This window comes from Varroa jacobsoni, unplaced genomic scaffold, assembly GCF_002532875.2.
Source record: "Varroa jacobsoni isolate VJ856 unplaced genomic scaffold, vjacob_1.0 scaffold_1251, whole genome shotgun sequence".
NCBI classification, from domain to species: Eukaryota; Metazoa; Arthropoda; class Arachnida; order Mesostigmata; family Varroidae; genus Varroa; species Varroa jacobsoni.
The window spans coordinates 66,120-92,876 of NW_019214153.1; the positions used below are offsets into that span (position 1 = coordinate 66,120).

At 39.3% G+C, this 26,757-nt stretch overlaps 2 protein-coding genes across 7 annotated transcripts; one reads left to right on the top strand and one right to left on the bottom strand.

Annotated features, from left to right (window-relative positions):
* Positions 1 to 181: 181 nt before the first annotated feature.
* LOC111268045 (uncharacterized) lies at positions 182 to 16,458 on the bottom strand. Of its 2 annotated transcripts, none has more exons than XM_022846744.2 (8): positions 16,158 to 16,458; positions 6,131 to 6,347; positions 5,607 to 5,741; positions 4,633 to 5,271; positions 3,891 to 4,379; positions 3,221 to 3,444; positions 2,103 to 2,754; positions 182 to 1,836 (listed from the first exon to the last, which is right to left on the bottom strand). In XM_022846744.2, exons 1-8 carry the CDS (start codon positions 16,185 to 16,187, stop codon positions 707 to 709), a joined length of 3,516 nt encoding a protein of 1,171 aa, XP_022702479.1. In that variant the 5' UTR covers positions 16,188 to 16,458; the 3' UTR covers positions 182 to 706. The 2 variants fall into 2 exon arrangements, with proteins under 2 accessions (XP_022702479.1, XP_022702480.1); XM_022846745.2 differs by lacking the exon at positions 16,158 to 16,458 and adding an exon at positions 6,943 to 7,093.
* On the top strand, positions 7,166 to 25,709 carry LOC111268047 (protein Mo25). 5 transcript variants are annotated; one of them, XM_022846749.2, is made up of 11 exons: positions 8,318 to 10,322; positions 13,118 to 13,241; positions 14,985 to 15,108; positions 17,507 to 17,542; positions 18,496 to 18,582; positions 19,862 to 20,137; positions 20,542 to 20,694; positions 20,930 to 21,045; positions 21,261 to 21,354; positions 21,769 to 22,137; positions 22,374 to 25,709. In XM_022846749.2, exons 3-10 carry the CDS (start codon positions 15,007 to 15,009, stop codon positions 22,069 to 22,071), a joined length of 1,167 nt encoding a protein of 388 aa, XP_022702484.1. In that variant the 5' UTR covers positions 8,318 to 10,322; positions 13,118 to 13,241; positions 14,985 to 15,006; the 3' UTR covers positions 22,072 to 22,137; positions 22,374 to 25,709. The 5 variants fall into 5 exon arrangements, with proteins under 5 accessions (XP_022702486.1, XP_022702485.1, XP_022702484.1 ...); XM_022846751.1 differs by lacking the exons at positions 8,318 to 10,322; positions 13,118 to 13,241 and adding an exon at positions 7,166 to 7,237; XM_022846750.2 differs by lacking the exons at positions 8,318 to 10,322; positions 13,118 to 13,241 and adding an exon at positions 7,187 to 7,291.
* Positions 25,710 to 26,757: the final 1,048 nt, after the last annotated feature.

A 26,757-nucleotide genomic window follows, 5' to 3' on the forward strand; every position in this document is an offset into this window, starting at 1 on the left:
ATGAATGGACATGCGTTAGAGCTTGGCGCCTAGACTTTTAAGCTGTAGCAGAGGGCAAAACGATCTTATATTTATATCTGTTTTACAATTTACGCATGTTACGCTTCATCGTATATTCTAGAGACATTTGACTTTATGATATGCGCAGAATACAGAAAATAACGAGAGAAGAGACTCAATATTATAATTAAATACAGAATCCACATCTATTCTCTAAATTTGCATAGAACAGTTTCAGTTATTATGTAATTATATACAAGTTAACATACAAGTTTCTGATAATAGCTTGAATATTTACAGCTTTGTCAATTTTTTTTAGTATTAATTGAGTAAGCTCAACTACTTCTAGTTAGCTGATACGCCATTTTTCAGACATATGTACATACTCAGATCAGATGCATTTTCAATATATATATATAAGTCGCACCTTGATATTTTGCAAAGTGCTTCTTTGTTTACCCGCATCTAAATTTAGATGCCTCAACACCATACTTGCAATGTCGTGCTCCAGCAACGCTTTAGGTGACAGCTTTTCATCCGTAATATATAAATATTTATATAAATATATACAAATACAATTCATATCATTCCATTTAGTCAATATTAAATAATAATTTAATTCCTGCTAGTTGCTACAAGCTATGATGAGTACTATGAATCCTGCCGCATTTAATATCCGGTACATATACATACATACAATTCAATCCTATATTTTTGGCTGGACAGTTGTTTTGCTGTCCGACGCATTCGATTTATGCACAAGGTCAAGCAGTGCGGAAATATCTAGGTTGAATGGCGCAATGTTCGTTCTGGGTGCCGTTTGCTGTGATGCGGGTAGTTTGACTAGAAGCGGTACCACCGGACCGTTCTCTGCTATTTCCGTGCCTTGTGAAGTTGCAACGGCCTTCAGTTGTGTTGCTTCTAAGCTTTTCTGTTGGTTTGGGCCTGCACTTGCTGTAATGGGTTGCGTTAGCTGCCCAAGGTTTTTCTTTTCGTTTGTTGGACTGATCTTTGGTGCAAGAGGAGGCAAATGCGTTGTAGAAAATATTACCGATTTGTTATTTTGGGTGTGAATTGGTGCTCCAGACAAATCCCCCTTTGGCGCTATGTGTCTTAAAACGACTGACGGCTTCTTTGTGTCAGTGGCCTTTGCTGCTCGTCGAGCCTCCTCTTGCAACTCCTGCATCTTCCCGATTGAGATTCTGCCCTTAATGGAGGTCAAAGGCAGCGATAATCGATTGCCACTGCTATTATTGTTAGAAGCTGCGAATTTTTTTGGCGTCATAGGTATGCGAAACTTCGCATTTGATGTATTCGTTGATTCATTATCAATAGTCTCAATCCCAACATCATTATCGGTGTTATCCTTCGACATACGATTTCCTCGTCGTGGTTTAGCTCGGGATGACGATATTCTTACAGGAACAGTTCTCCGCTGTATAGGTGCAACATCCACCATAATAGCTTGACGCCTTTTTGGTTTCTCTGGCAATGTGTGAGACTGACGGGCGTCATTTTGCACTGACAAATTAACAGAATCCGGTCCGTTTGAAGGTGAACTTCTACTTGAGGGCCTAACATCATCAGGAATACTGACGATTGCCGTAGGGATATTAAAAACGGATAGCGTAACCGGGGCACTTGATACCGGAGCAGAGGCAGCGTTCTCCGTACTATCTATATGTTTTGGCTCGTTAGAAGCATCTGTCTCTTTCGATTTTTTCGTCGCGGCACGTCTTGCCATTTTAGGAGCTCTGCATAAAGGATTTGGCGATTTCCGTTTCCGTGGACGACCAGGACGGTGGTTCGGCCTGGGTGGACTAACCGGGGTTGATTCTGCAATGACAACGGGCCCCACATAAGATATGACTTAAATAACGATTTGACTTCTATACCCTGTTAAATAAAAAAGAAAATAAGCAGACTGAACTGATGAGCAAAAGATGACTAAGATTTGTAAGGTGTGACTGAAAACGTTTTTACTGCTAAAATCAGCACTTGAAATTGCTAGAAGCACAAATGGGCACTGACTGTGGTCTTGTCTGACGTAAACACAACATGTGCACAAGATAGGGGTGACAGATTGAAATGGCGTCTCTTACCATAAATATTAACATTTTTATAGAGGTTTGGGTAGCGCGCGGCACACGCTGCCAAACCGTCAAAATCGAGTGCACGAATATGGCTTCCCAAGGTGCTAGCTTTCTTTGGCTGAAGAGAACTGTTGCTAGTCGCTGGGAAAGAGCTAGTCGTCACGGTCCTGGTGCTATGAGATGGCGCTGTAAAGGCTTTACTAGCTACAGACGCTTGTGGTGAAGCGCTTGGCTCTGTCGGATGTGGATCACATGCGGACTGTGTTCGATCGTCAAAGGCAGACAACGTTGCTGACTCCGACGTTGATATCTTCGGGGAAGGTTTTCTTGGAGCACTCTGCAGAACTGGAGGTGCTGGCAGTGTGGCCTTTGCCGATGACGAATCAATTAAAATTTTCGTCGGGTCTGAGGGTCCAACCATGGGGGTGAATAGGGATTGGGAGACGACAGGTGAAACAACTTTTGTGGTAGGTATAGAAGCGCCAGATTGTCCTGGGTTAACAGTGGACTGTTGCATTAATGACGTAAGGGTTCCACTTGTTGTCACACTGATAAAACCCGCCGGAAGTTGGACACATTGACCGGGCTGCAGAACGACTTCCCGTGAATCTTGCGCTAGGTTTAAAGTATTGTCGGCGATGGTAGATCCTAAAACTGGTAACTGCAATCATCATGAGACATTTGCTAAATTAATTTTTACATTATCACTTACTGGCATTATTTCGCGTGAGAGCTAGCGCGCACCCAACGTTGAAATTAATTTGACTTTTGCCTAGGCTTTTGCTAATTACACAGACATAACATTTATTATTATTATTACTCAGTGCAGATTGTATCTAGAGGATACACAGATTTATATTTCGTGTTACGCACCACAGTCCTTTTTGTTCGACTTGGCTACTTTACACAAGGTAAATGATAGACTTCCGATATAACGATTTTGAATTGTCGTCAGTGCAAGAAAGTATCACAGAAATATGACAATTTATAGGTTCTCATATAAAAACGACTTTAATGCATACGAGAAGTTGATTTAAATTCATTTTCAACTGCTGGCAAAACCGATAACAGTCAACCGTGTGTTCTGTTCTAAATAGATTCAAAGCAAATATACAGCACATAGTCACCTTTTCAAAAGATCTCATTGGTATTGGAGGTTCCTCTAGCGCCGACGTGTCGTCGATGACGATCGATTCACTAGCGACTTCCTCCGCTATTTGTTTGAATGGGGTTCGTAGTGCTGCACCTTTGAGAGGAGTTCCGTTAGGGGTGTCCAAGTCAACGCCAGACGTTGTTTTTAAGGCCATATACTGAGCCAACTCCTCCACAACGGGATCAGCCAAAGCTTTAGCTGGACGACAGAACCCATGAACATTATTCTTATGATAATTATCATATTATTATTATGAAGGTAAACTTAATACCGGGAATTGTATGAACAAAAACGTAAGTAACCATTGTATTAAAAAATCCACACATGTCAAGAAATGAAAGCACAGACATGTACATTGGCTAACTTGAACAACGAACTTGACAGATATTTCACGAAAAACTCGCCGTGTGCGGAAAAAAATGAGAAGTAGCTATTCTAACTGTTCTAGCAGTTGCTGCTACAGGAACACGGCCTGACTTGTTCAACCAGTAAACAAAACTCGAATTTTACTGTCTGTGGGCCAAAAGCTGAAATCGTGATACATAAATGACAATAAATTAACAATGATTTTTTTACCATAATAAAACCGATTAGCGGTGATTATTACATATGACTGATAATACAAACCAATTTATTTAACTTACAAATTGCTAAATCCAGGAGATCGTTTTGAAGTGCACTTGAATTAGAACACTGACTATTTTCATGTAAAGCGAACGGCCTGAACGATCTTCCTGTACCAGAAGGACGACCTATTACGTTTGCTGAGCTTCCCGATAGGAGTTGACCCTGGCTATCGCAGCCAGCCGTAAGGCCTATTGCGGCCTCGTTAATACTCTCGGCTAATTTTTCGGCTAACTGGTTTTGAACAAACTCATCAAACATTCGTCGTGTCGTACTTCCCGTAGAGTCCTTGGGCGGAGAAGGCGGTGCTATTGACAATTCGATAGGTGGCGCAACTGGACGTCGTCTAGGCGCGACTGTTTTTCGCTTCGGTGAAGCGGCTAAAGAAGCTAAGGATATCTGAGGCTGGAATCCAATGGACGTCTCAAGGTTATCATTTCCATCATTTCCGGGTGGGGATAGCGGGTCAGGTTTTGAAGAAACCGCAGACAGGAAGCTCGCCAACGGTACTGAGTTAAATGAAATCATAAAGGTAGTTAGTATGCGTTGTATTATACAAATAAACAGCAGACGAGCGAAGTACCATGTAAAATAAGTCAACAGACAAGAGTGGATCTTATGACAATGAGGTGCACGGCAAATGCAACATATAATTTTCGAGTACTTTCAAATAAGTTCTTAACATCTGCATCCACTTATGGCTGTAGCTAAACCGAGTTTTGTTCATTCCTTTTCGAGGGTGGTCGATAGAGAACAACACACCCGTCGAGAGAGCCGTTGTCACTTTATCCTGCGGTGCCGAGGATACAGTCCTCGGTATTAAGTGCGATTCCGATTCATTAGTTTCCGTTGTGACCGTTACTGTTGTAAACTGAGTTCCGGTTGACGGCGTGGATGTGTTCAACGAGCAATTAGAAGGCATTTTGACACCTGCAGGTGTATTTACTGATGGCTGGTATCGTGATAGATTTTGTAGATCATTTGGCGGAGGCGTAAAACAAACATTCGAGGCAGACTCCACCGCGATGGCCGGGCTCCCCACCACGCAAATTTGCCGCGATTGCTGTGTTGACTGCTCAGGTTGGTGATGTTGATGGTTAGTTGTTAACTCGTTAGAGGCCTGCGCCTGCTTCCTCGTAACAGGGGGCAAATCCTCCGTCTGTATACTTGCTTCACTAACAGGTCGACTCGGTGCCACAATTCCGGATGATGCGATTGACTGCATTGTACCCGGTGGAAGCTGTGGCTCCGATGATGGAGGTTCGGTGACTGTCGTTACATCGATGATGCTGTCCGCAGGTGAACGGCGATCCCGCTCCGCGGGTGAAGCCCCTGGCCAGCCGCCGCCTCGAGGCGTACGGTCGGCTGCCAAGGGCTGACGTGGTGATGTTAACGGAGATCCTTTAAATTGAACACATCAGCCAGACGTTTGTATTTCCAAACATAAATGCTAGCTCAAGAAAGTCAATGTGGTTTTGCCATATTACATATCAAAAAGCCGAATTGTATCTATGCTCTTGTTAAAGTTCGAAAAGAGTGCTTGTACAAAATTGGTTTGTGATGCAACGTGCAGAACAAAAATTTTCCACGAAGCCAACAAAATTGGATACGATAAAAAGAATGAAGTGGTTATATTAAGATTTAGTTGTATACATTCGTCCATTTATTACGGCAAAGACTGAGTAGATGAAAAGTAGTGAGCTATATTTTGCTCACTTCATAAACAAAAGACATACCATTTCGTACAGAAGTACCCTGCTGCGCAGGACTTTCTCGTCCTGAGGGTTCTCCAAAGGGAACACCAGTTGGACGATTCTGGTATGCCGAAAAGTACGTACCAAACGGATATTTCAAAGAATCTCCACAAGCGGCTTTGGGATGCAGTAAAAACAAAGGGTACAAGATAACAGAATTATAGTGGGCCTTCATAACGCGAACTCGGTCATCACTATTGGCAAGACACAATACATTTAACTGCCTAGGCTCTACAGTAAAGTCATTCGGGATACGATACAATAACATATATCATTAATAAATATTACATTACTTGGAGTTCTTTTTAATGGCTATTATAATTTTAATATAATATCATTAGCAATACTAATACTGCAAATCCCAGTACGGCAGTCAAATAATAATCCGGGTAAAAAGTCTCTAACTGAACGAAGATAAAAATTACTAATTCAAACCCTGAGATGTGATATGCACAGACCCTTTGCATTTGTGTAAAATAGAATAATAATAATAACAATTTACACACATAAATACTGAGTGTACTGGTATCCGATGTTAAGGTAATGGATCAGATTCCGGCCGAAGATCGTTGTCGGATACTCCTGTCCATTTTCCAACAGAAAGACGTATTCACGAAGATGTGGACACTCTTCCAGGAACTTCGTTCGAGTTCCCGTGCATTTTGTCGAATTGAGATACCCCAGCACTAATCGGGCCACCTCCGACGGAAGTAAGAGGTTCATCTGTTAGTCAACATAGAATAGAAATAGAGAAGAAGATATACACATTATCATTACTTACCTTTCTACCGTTTTTTTAACAACAGCAATTATTATCAATCTCATTTGATATATAATAAATGCAATAATTTTAGATATCAAAATACAAGTGTCCTACATTTTTTAAAATATCTCAAGTTCCATTATAAGCTAACAGTTAACATAAAACAAACTTAAAGTAAAACTTGTTTATTTAAAAGAAATAGTTTACAACTAACTGTTAGATTTAAAATGACTGTCGTGCGATTAAAAAGACTGGAAAATATATTCTGAACTTGGTCATATAATGTTCCATTTGCAAGCTAAGCAAGAATAATACGTTTTTCCGCACTTGTATATTAATACTTTGCATTTATAATTAATCAAAATTCCTATCACTGACCAGTTTTTTCACAACTGATTCAAGTCCAACGATAAAACTTTGGTGCGGAAATAAGGTGTTCATAAAAAAAAATTCTATGCAACAGATCTGTTCGAAGTTTAAATATGTCGTTCCACTTATGGGTAGAAAGTAATAGCCCCCAATGTTTTTGCCAAGAAGCTCGCATTAGATCCTTACCTCCTTACCAGGTGGCTATATCGCTTGCTTTCTACACATTGTTAGTACTACAATCCTAAGAATGTATCAAGCCACAATTTACAGGGACCTGTTGTGCACATTATGGAGGCATCTGCAGGCATTTCGTGCTCCTTATGGGTAGTCTACAATCACCATGAAAGTATCACACTGTTTTTGTTTTGGGGCCAAAATAGCCTACAGAAACTCTAAAGACATGCGCGCCATATTTGAATCATGTGACTGCACGCTGCTGCTGTATGTCGACACGATACTGGAGGCATCAGGTGTATAAGAGGTTCGACTGATTTAGCTGACACATGTTAGCCTATTACAAGTAACGTAACAAAAGGTTTAGTATACTTTACCTAATTACCTATTACCTATTAAACGGCTTGTATATGGACACATATATGTTTGATTGTGTTATATGAGCATTTAGACATTTTTCGCAAAAGTAAATAAAAGTGTTCTTCAATTTAAACTCATACGCCTGTATCAGCCAGCCACAGGAGACCTAGCAGCTAAATCGTTCCTCATTGGAGATAACCTTTCCTTAGTCGTATCAAACTAATTTTTACACTGTTTTTACAAATTTAATTTTTAAAGGGCATACAAGCCTATACGTCGTACACGCCGACAGAACCAAGTGTAGATTACCTTAGCATAAACAAAAAAGCAAAAAAGAACGCGTCTGAATTATTCGAAAGACGTGAGCAAGCAAAGGAAGGACAGAAGCATCTTTGTAGTACTTCGTTCCCTACGAAGCTACATTTATATACTCGACGTCTTTTAAACACTATATTTCATTTCTTGGATATCCTTTTTATAGGTTATGCTTTATTTAATATGTGATTAAAGTATTTCGGTTACTTCACTTTTGTTGTAACATTTTTTTTTATTGAAAAGTGGAGATTCGTTCGTTTCGATTGTTCAGACCGGTTCTTTCGTCTGAAGAGTGAGCACCTTACCCACTATTGGATGTAGTATTAAATTACAAGCTTGGCGAACAAGACGTACTCTTTAGAGCGAATATTTACCCTCTAACTATTGTTAGTAGCACATTGTAAGTTAATGCCGAAATTCTTATGATACTACAATTGGGTCAAACTTGTTATTGAACCATACAAAATGTATTTTTACATGCCTACTTGTTCCACTTTACAGGGATACATTTATTCACAAATGCGCTATATGTACATACTTTACGGATGCCTTTATTTGTGTGTAACACGTTAAGGACGCGTATATGTATCTATAAACATATATATCCATTCGTTTTATCAGTACGAAGTGTTTTATTACCTGAAGGTTTCAGCCTTAGTTTACCTAAACTACAACTATTGACTTACTATATCTCGATGGCTATGATGCAATTTCCATGACGATGTTAACAAGGTCAGTTTGAATTGTAAGACAGAGATTTATTTACTTTTAGAAGTAGGTATTTAGCGTATATCTGTTTTTAAGGTCTGTGTACGGAACTGTTTGAACGAATGCATCTTTACGTGTGTCCGGCTGAGTGGCTGATTCTGGATTCCTATAAGCGCCGATGTCAACCTACACCCAACCAACAAGGGGCACTTCTTCGCGCGATGTTTGTGCAGTGGAGAGGAAGCAACTGGAGGGAGGGTAAGAGTGAGGCCCGCGGCGCGAAATCATCTCTACTCTAAGAATGGATACGACTTCAATCGCAGAGTTCAAGACACAGAGAGGGTTAGTTAGAGAGACAGCGAATGGAAAAAGAGAAGGATAGCTCATGCGGAGAGGCATGTCTTCACAAATGCTGTGTTATTATCTATGCGGATCATATGTATGTGAATGGAGGAGAGGGGCTGTGGGTCTGCCAGTTTTCTTGGAGCGTGCTGCGCGGCCCGGAAGTGCGCCAACTTTAAGAGTGTGTGTGGCTGGGCGTGAGTATCTGCGCGTGTGGCCTTCTGCCCGTATTGTTGCATGTAGCCCTGCCGCCTTGCTGTGTGTCTATGTACGGAGCGAGCAGACGAACAAGAATGCGCCGGGGTAGACAACGAGGGGAAAATGGGACGAAGAGGTGGTCGTCGACATTCAAGTCGGCGCCAGCGTCGCGGCATTGCGCGCTACCTAAGAACACTGAGGGAAACGGAGGAAGGAAGGTAGTGGGATAGGTAGATATTTCCCACCAATACCGCAGCTACCCCTGGCGCACACTCAGCATCCATCTCAACGAAACGAAATGAAAGGAACACAGTTCCAGGGCCAGGCAGGAGGCTGGAAAGAGTAGCGAGTGCACGCGAGGCCAACAGACAAGCAGTCGCCTCTTAGGGGCGCCTTTGTATGAGCCTCCTTCACTGCCGCCACCGTCGCGGCCATAGTCGCCATTCAGGCAACAGAGTCAAGCTGAACAGAGCAGAAGACCAAGTCACTTCGAGACGGAGTTGAACGTCCTCGAACAGTTGGAGCTCGTCGCGGCCGCTGCTGCCTTCCGCCTCGTCGTCGCTAGTCAAATCGGAAGACGCAGAGCAGTGCTAGAACGATAACGGTGGCTTTTTCGGAAGCAATAGAAGTGGCAGAAGCAGAAACAGCAGCTGTACGTCCTTTGGCAACATCTCACGCTAACGATGCTGTTCAAAGAGAATAAAGCCATTGTATTTGGCGGTCAGGTAAATTGACTGGGTATTGATTGCCGTTTTGCATCGTGTTGCTCCTTTTCGTTGCCGACGGTCTTCGCTAGTAGGACTTTTACGCGACGGTTACTAGCGGTGCGACTGCTAATCAGCAGCAGCACGTACATACATAAATACATCGAAGGGTGAACGGGCGTGTTGCTTGCTTCGTTCTCGATCGCTAGTTAAATTTAGTAAGTGCATCGGATGCGTATAGGCTCGTACTGGTGCTCCTTTGTAAAGATGATGAAAATAGGCTACTGCCTTGTACATAATACGTTGTTACTAGTGCCACCATGTTCTTCTAAGCACGAAGTGAGGGAAAAAGTATAAAAACGGAATAGAAAAGGAAACGAAATCGATAAGAGTGACTTTTCAGTTAAATTGCTATTTCCGAACAATGTTAGTGGTTAAGTGTGGAGGATCGTGAGCGGCGTGACCGGTACGGCTGAACAGAGTTATCCAACGATACAGGAACATTGTCGTGGTCTGATTGTCGTAACAACTGACCTATTCGTAAAACCGGCGGGAATTTAACTGGACAGCACGGGCGGCGGAAAGGTTATTCATCGACCTCATAAGTCGTGTGCGCATAAATGCGGACAATAGACAAATGCAGGCGGCCTCTAATGCGGTTCCGTTTTAGGAAAGCCTTGCATACAACCTACAGATTTGTCGCTAACAATAGCAAGAGCAGAACTGATAAAACAGCTGTGGTGACAACGTTTGACAACAAATGTGGTAAGGAAAATAATAGTACAGAAGGGGATGATGAGTTAGGGGATGTTTTTTTTCACTAGTAAACGGGTAGTAAATCACAACATTAATTTATCGAGATTTAAATATTGCGTTATAACTTTACGCGAATAAACCGAAATTTTCAGGTGTTTTGGAACGCAGCATACGCAGTAAGTTCTAAATGGGTTTTAACTAATTCGTCCTTGTGTTTGTTCTGAACCAATTTATGTAGCACTCGTCACACCCCAGCCGTGCGCCTTATACTTTCTATGGGGATTCGAAAACCGTAGATGACAGTTAAAATTGGCTCATTAGATAATTGCTATAATTGTAGTCAGCCCTTCCATTCTGCTGATTCGTTCGACGCAGTTGCCGAAATGACGAGTTTGCAGATGAGGAGCGAGATGCTAGATTAGGGAACTAACAAATAGAATAGGTATATGGGAAAGCAAGATAAAATCAGAGCGAGCGCGAACGCCGCTATTGGATGAATATCGACTCTTGTGTAAGATTGAATGATGTTGTTGCGCCTGAGTTTTTCTGCGGTAGGCGACCATAGTGGGAAAGAAGCTACAAAGGAGATAATGCGAGCACATGAAAGGGACTATCTCTCTATTAATTTGTTTACGTGGGGCCAAAATGGGAATGCTTGGTTTCTTTTTTAAAGGCTATAAGAAATATTGCAGCTGCTGGGACCGCCGTTCATGTTGCTTGATCCAGTGTTGAATACCCGAAATAATTATGCCGAGTAAGCCGTCGAGACGTATTTCATTCGACATAAAGCAGTGGTTCGAAAAAACGCTTGTAGATTGACGTATCGGAGCTATCTCAAAATTTGACCCGTCTATAAGTTGTATCATCTTTGTAATACTATTGCAAATAGCAGAAAAGTACATTCGATGGCTATTCTATGATTTCTGTAGGCGTAATGAATTGTCGTTGTTGACCGCCAAATTTTCGCCATGACTACTCGTTACTGAAATAACAACGCTTAACGGGAAAGAGTAACGAAGATCGAGCGGATAACGAGTGTCTAATTGAGCATTGGCCTTACTCGTATGTGGGTTTGTAGTAGAGCGCAGCCTACTGACTAATTATTGTTTACTGGTGCACGAACGGACATTAAGGCAAACGAGGAGTTAGAGAAATATGCAGGAGGATTCTATTATTGGGGTTTATGTATGAATTAAACAGTAATTTCGAGATAAAAGTTTTCACTTAAGCGCGAGTGCGGTCCATTGTACCGTATAGATTAAAAAATAAAAACCATATTATGAAAAGTCGAACATGAGTCAGTAGTAGAAAATGTGCCTGTTTTACTATAATATGCACTAACGAAGTAAATTTGATGCATCGTTGCTATGCTGAAAGGGCAATTAAGGTGCGAGGCATGGATCTTAGTGGGAGTAAATAAAGAAACGAATATTTCCGTCGATTACCTGTAGCGCGTACATAGGCCATTCGATAGTAGGTTACAAGCTGTTTTTTTTTTTATAATCGGCATTACAAAGGTTCAACGTTTAGTTTCTATTCAAAACTTATATCATAGCACAGTTTTACTTGTCAGAATTACCTTTTCTGTCTTCGAAGATGTTTTATGCTCTAACGAGTTGTCGCATTACACAACATTAATCGTGCATAAAATCATTTTCGGCTTCGGAAATTTGTTCCTTTAAAGGCGAATGACTTTTTTAGACGGCTTAGTATCTTTGGCCTATTCTACTTGCTTCATCGTGCGCGTAATGGGAAACCTGTCGTTTTTATATTTCAGTTTATTGGCACGCATGATTATTTTTATCTGTTTTGCCCTAAGCCATTACATTAACGAAGTTGATTTTTGACTCGCATCCAATACGACAATTCTACGAATAATAACGCGTACGTTGTATGATTTCCTGAACCAGTGGGTCAGGTTTGGCCAAAGCTCAAAGACAATAATAAAACAGCCGAAAGACAAATATTTATACCGAGTAGCGTTTCAGTAAAGACAAGGGCTCAAATCATAGGATACTCTCTGGTACTGTTGATGCTTCGTGGAAAATTCACCGTCCAGGATATAGTACATGGCTTGATATTCGTTTAATATTATATGCCTCTCTGCTTATGATGGCTAGTACGTCTTACGGGAATCTTATATTTGCTTTGAGCGATAGTGTTTCCAGAGGCTAAATACAGAGCAGTTATCATCCTGCTGGGTTTGTACGCATTCGCTCAAGATCTTCTAGGATGTTTTAATCCGATTTATTTTCCATGAGCTCCTCTGGGACGGTATCACTATTAGACTGCATGCATCAATGATAGGAAATCCTAAAAAGATCGTTTAAAACTATTCTGGTCACACGAAATGCATAGAACTACAAAAAGTGCATTGTATTGTACATTGAGTACCATGGGGAGACTTATGAGAAATGGAAAAATGAGTGGTGCACTATGTATATATAGTGTTGCTAGTAGCGTTCGCTGTTTTAAGAACTTTTTATCCTCAAGGGATGTGCGATTTTTCACCGCACCCCAAATGTCGCATAAAAATCTGCCTCCAAGGTGTATTTTATAAAACTGCTGATGGCTGTTTTCTCTTAGGGCAAATTGCGAGGGCTTTCATTATAGAATATTTAAGGACGAGACCCGATTATCGTTATGACGTTATTAGTTGTTATTATTGGCAGTGTATGGTAAGCCAGTTCATAATTTTAGCCTTTGTTTGCGACAGCACGTGCTGTCGGTGTGACGGTCAATGGAATATGTGTTCAGCAAAATACTTATAATAATACATTTAGCTTTGTCTAATACCTAAGCAGATCTAGCCAAGAAGCGCTGCAGAAGTGTTCAAAGTACCTGAATATCATATGGAAATACGGTACGAGACGGCTGCAGGCAGATGACGAGTAGCGCGAGAATATATAGGAACGGTCCAGCGATCAGGTTAGCTTTGCAGTTGATGATTTGACATTTTAAATAATCTACACAAATCGGTACTTGTGTTCTATCAGTTCTGCCTTATTGAGAGATTTGAGCATCGTGAAAAATCATGCAACAAAAGGTTTACTCTGAATGGGCCGAATTAATGAAGATACCAGCTCACCTCTGAATAGATACCTTTTCGCATCACGATTGGCCATTCTATGTTTATCGGTACCATATGTTTATCGCGACAATAGATGCTATTTATTGTTATACGCTATACTTTTATTGCTCTCTTTTAAGTATTTCTATAAACTTATAAATGCATGAATGGAAATCTTCTTAGCTGTCGCAATGTGTTTGACAAATCCCAACGAAAAGAAACCTCTTATATTCGTTTCAGTTCTTAAGCAGGATTTTTGGTATATTTCAAACATACGAAAAGCAGTGAGAGTTATTGCATTGATAAAAACAATCACAGACCAAAGATTCAGCTGTCCACCCAGTACCCATAGTGTACTTAATAAGCAAGGTTAACCCACAGTTACTTTATTAGTATGCTTTATATATATTTTGGAGCTAATCACACCGGTGCTGTTTGTCTGCTTTAGGTAGCTTTACATGCAATTTCCAATGCTTTACTTTTTGTGGCTGATAACACGCAATACAAATTCAAGCACGCTTCTATTCCGGATTGAGTCACATAAGAATCTTCATAGTGTTGGCATCTTTCGCCCCTACACAATACGACTTTGTTTTGTACGGTACTGCATCACATATGGGACATACAAGCCCACAAACCATATTGCTTATTTGTCACGCCGCTTTATCTTGAGGAGGCATTTGGTTTTGTCACTGGTAGTAAAGTTCTCTGAACATTTGAAGCTAGGGTCAACCTCCGAGTGAATTATTTACGAGTAGCTATAGTCTGAACCCAGTTCAACTCTGTCTGACTAAAAATACAGAATTGGATTTCACAACAAGACGTGGTCCTGTGTCCTAGAAGAGTTGCGAGAGGCGTTCCGCCGACAGTTCCTTTTTATGCTGGAATTATATCGGTTCCGCTTTAGTATTTTGCGGTGAATTTCTCATTATACAGGTAGCTGACCATGATACGCAAGAATGATATGCACAGCTAAGAGAAGTGCTTGATTTGGCATTTTCGTTAGGGTTTGCTTGATGTTTGAATGGAAAACTCATTACTACAAAGTACGCCATGTGAGCTTTACGAAGGGACTGCTGAAGAGTCCGCTTAAGTTGAGTAAAAAAAAACATGGAAGCCTGCCAAATGATGACTCCAGTCGAAGAGCTTTACTTTTTTTGGCGTAGGGGTCACAAGTGTAGAGCAATCCCATCGTTACCACGTCAGACTTATAGTTTTTCACTTGCAGAGCCTTGGATCTATTCAATATGACATACCGAATCAACATGGATATTATATATTCAGTATTGGACTACCTTCATCTAATAAGAATAAGATTTTAATCGAGGTAATCAAGTTCAATGTATCAACCAAAACTGCATGTAAGTTCTATTATAGGAACACCTGGACAAGAGTCAGTCACATTTGCTTGCATAGATCGGTTAATACAACCTTTTTTGATATAGAGGATAATTTAGATGAGTAGAATTCATCATCATATAATCAATGCAGCTATCCGACTCCTGCATGGAGAAACATTTAAATGTAAATCTACTACATAAACGACACTCAAAGGAACTTCCATTATATAAATAAGCAATCCTATATAACTTCCATTTCAGAGGTTGAGCTGTGCAAATCGCAATGCCATTGTTCGGGAAACACAACAAGAACCCCGCTGAGGTGGTTAAAACACTGAAAGACGCCCTCAATGCATTGGACAAAGTGGATAGAAAAGCTGAGAAAGTAAGTCGTCGAATTCGCTACGCATTTTCAACATACCCACTCATATGTTTCAAACCTAACTTTTTACCTTAAGATTTTGCTTAATAATTTATGTGTGGTACTCCGAAGATATGTTAGAGTTCAGAAGAACGTAATAGTTTTCCGATTTAATAAAATAGTTAAAGTTCATTCATTTTAAAAAACATGCACAAGCCATATTTTGAGTGATGTTTTACACGCATGTAAATCTTCCGCAAAAGCTTACACGTCAAAACAGTTAGAAATGTAATGATTAACTGCATAAGGTGTATTATATTACGGAGATATATTTATAAATATTCGTTAGCCTCATTTGTAGTAATAGTTTAATGTCCGACGTGAAAAATTTCAGGGAGCTTGCTATGATGTATGTTTCACTTTTACGCTTGTCTGACCGGACACGGTTTGTTCATCTTTAGTAAGCCATGCCGGTCACTTGTGGAAAGTGCCCCATAATCGCTAAAGTTTTATTCCTGCTCCGCAGTTGGGCTTGAGATCGCTAACTTCGGCCCGCCTTGTGAAGTATAAAGAGGACTTTAGAATCCCCCTTGCAAAAAAATCATCAAGGCAAATATCCGAAAAGTGAGACACTATTCATTGAAGTAATTACCTCAGGCGCATTTTGAGCCACTAGCCGTAGCCTGGCCCTGTGTAAAGTTTATAGAAACTTCTTAGGTAGAGTCTTGTTGACAGGCGTACGGTTTATAACTGACGGCTTTTCGTATGTGCGGTTTTATTCATGTGAACACGAAACGAGCCTGGCCAGTACTGAGACAAAACTAAAATATAATAGATAAGCTTAAGTCTTTTATTTAAAAGTCACGCGGAGATCTTTGAGGTAAACATAACATCAGTTTCACTAACTAAGAAATGGAGTTTTACCCAAAACGAAAAAAGTGGTTAAAATCTCTCGATATTAGGCGCTCCCTCAAGCAAACATCATAATCAAAACGTCTCCCATATTATGTCAGACGCTCCTCTATATTGCGATCATGCGTTGACTATTGTAGTATTAATATAATTCTACTCACATTGGGAACAAGCAGATGTGTTCTAGCCATAGCACTGGGACATAACCAGGATCATAGGTTTGTGCTGGTTCACGTCTGTCGTCGCCGTGTGTGTCTTTTCATATATTCACTTATACACTTGGTATAATTTCTTCTTGGTACTACGATTATGAAAGCGGTCGTATTATAATATTCTCCACATAGCCAAATACTCCTATGAAGCGCTACCTATTTGAGTGTACGCCAACGCAACTCTTCTATATCTTTTTCTTCATTTCAGTGGCTTTTCTTATTGGGCCGAAAGACCATTCCGATGCTGTTAGCGGATTGTTTAACTGTCTGCATTAAGCAGTAGTCATATGGTGGCACCATTTTGGGGAAGACTATTCCATCTTGGTCACATACATCAAGCATATGATGCACATCGTTAACGTGTTTGTCGTCCATGTGTGATTGAACCTGCTAGTTGCTGATCCGTTATGCTATCGTTCACTGTCTTTTCAAAGATAGGACGAATTGATATTAGCTCCTACATACGAAAACCGTGGGATCAGGACGAGTTGGTATTATACTGACACAACACAATACTGGCCCACTTGTCATAGTTATAAGCAGCTGCTCTTAATGTTTGATTTTTACTCAGTAAACTTCATAGAAGAATGACGTGGGAGTACATTAGCGAGCAATATAAAAGAAATAATATTTTAGCAAACATACTGAAGTTTGCTGCTGCTGAAGTGATGCTGGTGTCCAAGGTGCGCCTTTATTGTTCAAAACATGCTAAACAAAAAAATGCAAAGGACAAAATATTTATTCCAAATATACCTTACCTTAAAAGCCAGAAACCTGCTAGAAATTGATGTACTATTCTGTACTGATCGAAGCTATCGATTCGCTTATTTTTCATAGATGAGTGAACCCAGAGACCCCCTTTATTGACAGCCAATCGATCGACATAACTGTACGTATTTTTGCATGCCTCGTATGATCATAAGGAACATCGCCCATAATTGTCGCGGAATGTAGTTTCGAACGATCTATCAGCCTGGAAGTCCGCATCTACTGCAGCTGACTGGGTCACTGCGCTGGGCCTGTCGGCATCAGTAAAACCAAGAACAAGTTTCCGCTTACGAAGAAATCAACACAGCAATGTTTTCCACAACAAATATTGCTCCCTCATAAAATAAAGCCCACTTATGTGCCCTTGTTGTTTACTTGCCTTAAATTGTCACTATACTGTTTATGGCAGCACGCAATCAAGTTAATTTAAAGTTACACCGTGTGCGAGAGTTGCTACGTTTGTGGTTATGTAGGTCTATAAAATTGTGTGAATTTCTAATTAGAGCAATGTGACTAATTTATGGTTTCAGGAACAGCTACCTACAACGTTAGCGAAAGCCCTGAAGGTAAGGGTTGTTAGTGAGTATTAAGGCGAAATACATGTCATTCGTTTGATTACTTTTGAAAATTTTGGTTCTGAAGGAGTTTGTGTCAGGCTGGACGTATGCACAAGCTCCTAAATATAAACATCTAGTATTTCTGAAAGACCTTTGCATTTTTATTATTTATTTATTTGATTTAAAAAAAATATGCAATAAGCTATAAGAACATATGCCCAAACCGTACAAAACGGCACCTACGGCCCGTTCGTTAGGATTTGTAAAGACACTCGCTGATATTTCATTATTTCACAAAGAAGCTAGAAGAAATAGTTAATGTGACACGTGCCATGTACATGAAAATGTCATAAATGATCTGGGGATATGTAAAAGATTTAAGAAGCAAGAAGTGGATCAAAGGAAAGCTGTGATCGAAAATGGATCTGAGCTAGGCGACGGGCTTCTACCTAAGTACATTGAATTGCTAATCAGGTCAGTTAGTTACATAAAATAATGTACAGTTCTAAGAGCAAACAAAAAAAAAGGTTGATTTACAGGTATCTAGATAAACATGCATAGAAGTACGCCCAAGTGTACATAATGTGCTACTTTGCAACATACAATTAATGAAATGCAAAATCTTTTTAGTGAGATCTTTTTGATTCAACAAATGTCTAATTCGATAATTTTTAAAATTCAATAAAGTTTTAAAAATACCATAAACAAAGTACACTAGAGCCGTAAGCTATGTATATATTTTTAAGCCGTACTATATTACAAAATAAACGAGATCATTTATAACCAAATTCATCAAAAGTTTTAACTATCTTTTCAAAGTAAGAGTTGTTAATAGGTATCAGAGTAATACGTTGGTATGCTCAATAAGATCTTCTTCTGTGTGTGATTATGTATAACTATATTTCCTTCTTTTTTAATGCATATCTTTAAAAAGCAGATTTATCTTCAAATTTTGGTTACAGGTTCAGGAGGATGTTTCAAAGAACCTTACCGTTATGAAGAACGCACTTCAAGGAGCGAACCAAAGTGATTCGCACGCTGAGGTGCAGGTTAGTTAGGCTAGAATAAATCGTTAACTACTTATGTCCGTTGGTACACAAAACATAGGTGAATATATACGATATATTGTTATTACTAAACTTAGGGGACAAACTATCGCTGGAAGTTGTATCCTAAAACTTTGATATTTGTTTCTCTTCAAGGTTCTCCAGTAACTAAATTGTTTTCTGAAAACGAATCAGAGTTCAGTCTGTAAGTAAAAGGGAAAAATATGTTTATTTATTGAAAACTTGCTAAATTCTCTTTATTTTTTTAGATAATAAAAATTTGATGTAATATGATGAAAAAAAAAGATGATGAAATAAAAAACTCATTAATCCACTGAAAATATGTCTTGCTTTAACGTATTAACTGGTTCTTCTGATTAGCCGAACAGAAGATACAACACGAAGGTCTTGCTTCTCATTAGAAATTTAAGCTTAAAGTAACTTATACTTGCAGATTTGGCGGATGGCTAAATATGAATACTCTTTCCTTGAAACTATACCTTGCTTTAGGACCGTATTCGTCATTAACAACTTTAGTGAGAGGTCGCTGATTGAGTTTATAGTACGAACAGTTAATTTGAACTGAAAGGAACATACGAAATTCTATATGAAGCAACCAAATCATAATGAAATCTGTTTATTTTTATGAAACTTAAAGCATTTAAAAGGGGTACAATAAGAGAACGATGTCGTCTTTTAGGGTTATTTTTCTTGTTTGCAATTGTACTAGAAATTATCGATGACAATTAATTTATTCAAAGTATCCTGACTATAGTTTCCAACCTTCAACTTTACGTGTTTCCTTTAAATCAAAAGTATTTAATAACAACGAAAGAATTTTTTCTGTTAATTATTAAGTTAACCGACTAAACCATTAAAATGACCGATAGGTCAGCTCTGAGCAAAGGGTATGTTGTAAAAGTTAGGCCAAATCGGCTTCGTAAAGCAGTCGTTCATAGTGATTGTGTATGTATTTTGAAAAAATTAACTTTATTAAAGATTCATGTAGGCAGGCAGGCAGGCAAGATTCTGCGCTTGGCAGACATGTTATCGGTAACGTAGCAAGAACAGATTCTAATGTGTGATTTGTTGTGCGATGCTTAGGAATTGTATCGTCATGTCAAACCTGCCATAACCGAATACATTTTCAGTTAATAAGGGAACCGAATTTGAGTTTAGTGCTTTTCAGGTTATATAAAAGCAACAATCAATTCATCCACTTACCTATAAAATAACCTCGGGCTAATGGATGAGTCACAACATTTTTTTTTATCTCCTATAGGTGTCTCAGCTTGGTCAGGAGGTCTACAGTTCACACTTGCTTTTGCTACTGGTGCAAAACCTTTCGAAGATCGATTTCGAGGGCCGGAAAGACGCGGTTCACATTTTCAATAGCATTCTTCATCGTCAAATCGGGACCCGACTACCGACTGTCGAATACCTTTACCTCAAACCTCAAATCTTGTTTTTACTCCTCAGTGGTTATGAAACGCCTGACGTGGCCCTCAACTGCGGAGCAATGCTCCGTGAATGTATAAAGCATGAGGATCTAGCCAAGGTTTGTATTAGTGACCTAGTGTTAATCACGTATAGTTCTATTATTATTATTTGTCTTCACTTTTTTAATGATCTATAATATTAACTAACTACAAACGAGTTTTTCTGAATATAATGAAAAAAATAATTTTTTTTTTAAAAAGAAGGGTAGACTTGGGTAATTGGCTGAACTATTATCAAACCGCAAACGTCCTTTAGACGTTTTCTTTAAGGAACTTTTACCGTCAAGGCCAGTGTAATAAACACTATGTGATGTGGCCTTGTGGAACGAAAGTTTCAGCTGCAAGAGACTGAAATTAGGATTGTTAATCAGGATATCTTGCCACAATATGTTACCTTAAAATACAAGATGTTTCTTCTTGATTGATATGAGTTGAATGGTTTGGACAAATTTTGTAATTTCAGTTGGTGCTATGTTCGGATGAATATTATAATTTATTCAAGTATGTGGAATCTGTTTCGTTTGACATCGCGACGGACTCATTTTCGACGCTCAAAGACCTGCTCACTCGGCACAAACGGCTGGTGGCAGAGTTCCTCGATCTGAATTACGAACGGGTAAGATGCCTGCGTAAGGCGGACGAACTTCCTTTCTAAACTAGCGCGGAACTTTTTCTATAGAATTCTATTATCTATAGAATTTGCTATAGAATTTTCAGAACAACAGTGATCACAATATATTCTTTTCACGTATTTATTCTTTTTCTTAGAGTAAACCAATTAGCCTTTTTGTTCCGTTCTAATCCTTAAACCTATTCTACCTTTAAAGCGACTTGTGTGCATCATTCCTCAGGTAATTACTCACTATCAAACGTTAGTCACAAGCGAAAATTACGTGACACGACGACAGTCACTGAAATTGCTCAGCGACCTGTTACTGGACAGAGCAAATTACAACTTCATGTCAAGGTATCTGATCTTATTTAGCGCAATAGCTGCAAACCAAAGGAACGGGCGTCATCCCAGCGTCTCTTTCTTTTAATCTATCTAAGCGGCAACAACAGATCTAGGCAATAATCGTCATTTGACATACACAGTACTAAACCTTTTGAATTAACAAATCCTGTCATTCTTCTGAATGTTTTGCTTTGGCAGTGAATATCAACTTTCGATATGTTTTTCAGGTATATCTCAAGTTCAGACAACTTGAAATTGATCATGAATATGCTTAAGGATAAATCAAGGAATATACGGATCGAAGCGTTCCACGTGTTCAAGGTAAACGTACACTAGATATCAATTGTACAAATTAGAGAACAAATAGTTTTTAATTTCGTTTGAATTTTAAAAAAATCACCACTGGAATAGACCAAGTCTTTGACGCTTTGATGATCAAATTATTAAACTGGGAACCTTTATCCTGCTTGCCTCTACACCTCCTATTACTAGATACGTTAGATACATGCATATACTCGTTTTAGATTCTAATTAGTAATAACGCGAAAGGTTGAATACCAAGCTGGTATGCCTAAGCCATTAATTCGAAGTTATTTTAGCGCCAAAGCCTAGCGCTGACCTAATTTTCCGCGTCACCGAGCTTCGTATCTATAATTATTGTTGTGATCGTTCCTGTCGCACAAAAACAGAAATCCCGTTAGATAAACGGCAGTTGATGTTCTCAAATACTTGCAGGTCTTTGTCGCTAATCCACATAAGCCAAAGCCAATTTTGGATATTTTGGTACGTAACCGAGAAAAGCTCGCAGACTTCCTATCGCGTTTCCAATTAGCGAATGAAAATGACGCCGGAGTTGAGCAGTTTAACGAGGAGAAGAACTATGTGATCCGGCAGATCCGAGAGCTCAAACAGCCGACGGCGGCCACCGCTTCGCCGGCTGGAGTTGTTTCATTGTCAGGGGTAAACAGCGTGGCTCAAGGGGGTGGTGGACCACCCCTGCCTCCACCGAATCTGTCTTCAAAAGAATCGTCTGAATGATCCGTACTGCACGCTGCTGCTCCTGCGCTAGGTGGTTCAATACCAGTCGCTCCCACTTCAGACGAGGTAAGCTGGTATAATGGGCACCGATCTATCACTGGGCGCGATGTCATAGACTTTAGAACAGACCAGTAGAAACAGCTTCCCGTCTTAGTACTCGAAAACAATCTCGACTTCATTTGGTAGCATTGCAATTAATATAGCCATATAATTAAAAATTAATTAATTAAATAGCTATATTTTGCCAAATGGTGCAAACCGTAACCATTAAGACCTTTTCGTGTGGGGCTCTGATTAAATAGATTTTCCAGCATCCTTCTTCGACTCAGACGCACCAGCACCGTTACGTGTACGAACGCCAGGTCGTAGTCGAGCAACAGCTCGTACTCACCCGGCAACAGCAGCAAATGCACGTGTGCAGTCAACAGCAATTATTACCGCAACAAACTACCATTGAACCCTTGCAATCACAGAACCCTCAACAACAATCGGGCCCCCAGCAGCAGCAGCAACAACAGCGTGTAACAATGTATATAACCTACAACAATGCTGAGAAGGATAGTGCCGACAGCAGCACGAATGACAATGGTCCGGTTCTTGACGGCGTTGCGTCAGTTGGGGCATTGTCATTCGATTAGGACCGACCTTGACGACTCTAGGTACCTACCATGCGCGTATTGTATTCGTCATTTTAACTGTTTTCGTATTACAGTCACCGACTCTAATATAATACAGTGACACCTGAGCAGATAGTAACAACTCGATCCCAACTAGACGTCGGACAACACAGATGTCGCGCGCGGTCTCAGATGACCCGCGCGTGTAGTCATAGTTATACAACATTGGCGCGAGAGCAATAAAACGCTACTTTAAGACGATTCGCTGCATTATTAGATAATTGTATGAAATATAGTCATTTCGTTCGAAACTCGAATGAAGGAACAGTTCGCCGTAACAAAATCTTTCCATCTGTTATTAATCGCGCTTATACGAATAGAGGCACATTATCTGTAACTCGTTCCTAACTAGGTAACAAACGAAACGGTTAGACGAACGTTGATATTCTTTTCGGATCTGAACGACTTTATGTACATTTTTTGTGTGTATACTACTCAGACATTATACAAATATATAAACCTGAACTAACTCCAAACTTGAGTTCTGCAAAGCCGGGCGTAAACAAATGTCAAGACATCGTTCGTTTGCTACGATCGAAAATCGACGCGCTCGAAAAATGTCAATAAAAACAAACTAAGACTAATGGTAATAGTGACCTATTTTTGTCTTGATGAAGAGCGCACGTGAAATCTTACCGAAGAGTTCATTATACACAATCAATTATGACTAACTGGCCCTCCCGCAATAAAAACTGAATAGAATATAGTCAAGGAAGATGCTGAATAGCGGAAGTATATGTATATGAAATGTTTATGTATGTTAAAATAAGAAAGTTCGAGCAATTTATGTTGTTGTTACCCTATAAAGAACTGTCCTCGGCTAAATCTAATAGAAGTTTTGTTATGGATAATGGCCAGTCCGACCTTTGCAGTAGTTAATAATATATTAATAGTAATACGGTAAATGTTTCGTTTTTCCGAATGATTTTTTACGAAATATTATGTTGCTGCATCGCAATAAACAGAAAAATGTCACTTAGCTTAGACCCACAGTTTGAACTGTAGAAGACTTTTTAGTTAGTAAGTTACTTGTATCGACCAGAATAGTAACCAAAACAGGAATTGCTTTTAGGAGTTCTCATCAAACCGAATAAAATTATTAACTAGAAGCAAAGCTATGAAACGACTCGGTATCAAAACTTGCCTTTACCAGTAATCTTGAATTATTAACTGTAGTATTTAGATCTGAAACAATGCTTAAAGAAAGTCCTCTACGTAACACTCGAATCACGTATCGACTCATTTATTCTGGTGTTTTTCCATACTTTTATCTCGGATTACTTTTCCATATGTGAAGTAATGTTATTCCGCTTAACATCATCATGGCATTCATAATGTATTTGTACCATACGACAAATTTTTAGATTGGCCGTAAAAAATTCAGTCTTAAACAATAGGCTTGTCCAACTGGCCACTTGTCTTCAACATACAAGCATCGATCGCTTTGGAGTCATGGTAGTATTTATACGTTAGTATAATTTATCATTTACTACATATGCGTATTGATCACTGGTGTTTTGTTCAATTGGTATACTTTTGAGACACACTCACGTGAGCTCGAAACCCCCGTTAGTCCAGCCCAACGTTAGCTGTACGCGGAGCATATATGGTGCTCTACTGCTTACAGAAACAGGCGAAACGAATATCTTCTCCTAATATAGAATTAATCCTGTATAAACATACCGGTATGTGTGTATATGTTTGTGTACGTATCATTAGAACTTCGCGTGGGAGTCAGCGCGTTCAGACGTAGATGAACTATGTATGTGTGTTGCTCCATGAAGAGAGACGGGCTAGAAAGTAAACTTTAAAGGGTTGCGGAGAATGGGTAAGAAGAGAAATTCAGCAAAAATAAGGGATTCGCTTCACAGAGGTATAAAACTTTCTCTACCATCTTACTAACGGCGCCAAGCAAGTTGGACAACAAAGAAAAAAAACTTCAAGCTATAGACGAGCCTTAAAGCATCACGATACTAATGGTCTTATATCGAAAAAATAGTGGCCGATACGGTTCATACGATGTCAAATCATAATATATCTATTACACGCACAGGTGATGAAACTTTAGCGCTACAGATAAGCGGAAGATATTCTTTGATAAAACAGAGTGCTAAATACAGAGACATTAAGAAACATCACGTAAAGTAAAGCTTATTACATTAAGGTAACTCTTCAGCCACATAATAGCGGTACTAATCAGTGATAATAGATGAGTAAACGGCTGATATAAATTTATAATAATGAAGATCATTTGTTCAAATGAATGCAGATTTGAGAGAACTGCAATGAGATTTTGTTTCAATTTCCAAGGAATAGCCAACTTTAGCATTTATAATAAATTCAGTTAGCTAGCGTATATTTATAGAGATGAGGTAATTTTTAAGCGAACTAAAATCAAAATGCTCATTATAGAACTTCGCTCAACTTAATTAAGTTCCCTTTATATAAGATTTTGGCTAAGAATTATTATTTGATTCTGGGGCATATTTATGTCGGCAAATAAATTTAAGGTAACAAGAAGTATTGTATGTGCTTCCATTATTCAGCAGCTTGCTCGCCTCCTGATTAAGCACTGACAAAATATCCATATAGTTACTTCGTACATTTATGCAGACTGGAGAAAAATTAGTGGACATATGTCTCAAAGACTGGTTGGCACTTATTGGACAGAGTTAATCATATGCGCCGTATTGACCATTCTAAGAACGTGTACATTGAATCAAGCTACAAGTGTTAGTAGCAAAGTCTCATTCGATAGACGAGCATATAATTTGAAGCTCAGCATTTAATTTGACATTTATCAGCACTAATAATCAATGAGGAAAATAACTGTATGAAGTACATCTGTACATTCAAGCCTAAACGAAGTTGGTGACGAATGGCTTTGGCAAATAAAACATGAAATGATGTCTAAACAGAGTGAAAAAACTAAATAAAAGGGAACAGCAGTTGTTTTACTTATTTCTACTATTAGTTTCTATGTAGCCGATAACATATTTTATAAGCTACATGTAGACGATACGTATAGAACAGAAGATAGAATAGCACGACAAAAGCGAAGCCTCGCGTTGCTCGGGGGAGTGAATTATATACACTTCTATATAACCTTTTCTGTGGTCTTCAGCGGTGTTTGATTCGGATATTAAAAAGAAAAGCTTTCATAATAGCATCAAAGTTATCTACTGTGAAGGCCAATTTCCAGTCATTTAAGAAAAGCTCAGAGTGTGAAATCTGCCCAATTCGAAATAACGTTAGCGCGTTTGTGGTTGGTATTAGGCTTTCATGCAGCAGCTCTGATGTTTACCGAAATTTCAAGATGTAAAACCTTCGCAAAGACGCAAAGGCAAACGCAGGTTCTTCGTTCTTCTCAAAGATGGCGAACAGAAGCTAGCAAACAGAAGTCACTGCTGTATCGTAACGCGATTCGCAGTCTTCATCGCGTCACCTCGAATGAGAAACTACAGGATTGGTAAAGCTGCGTGTCATTGATGTTTTCTTTTTGCGGCTAGTGTCATGAAATCGCATCAAATATTTATTCGTTTGAGGTTTCTGCCTCAAACGCGAAGTATGATTGTATATTTACTTAAGTTTGGTATATTATTGTAATTGTACGAAATGGAATCGATGTTAAATAGATATTATGCTATTGTGTCTAATACAGGACGACGTTCCAGTAACCGAGTCTCTGGATTAGACTAGAGTAAACTGAATTGCGATGACCTTCATGGGAGAATTGGCCGATGGCACTTTCGAAACGATTTTCATTGCGCATAAAACATTACCTTTTACTGTTCCTGACGCGGCAACAGAGACTGAGAGTGTTCGTTCCTTGAAAAACATTTTGATAAATGCAAAATGCGTCCAATACTTTTCGCATAGTGAAAATGACCTATCGATGATACGTGTCCTATAAAGACAAAATAATTTCCTTATGATACTCTCTCAAATCTAAAATATCGATGAATCTAGTTGAAGCCATTTGAGTTGCACCGTATTTTCCTCCAAAGCA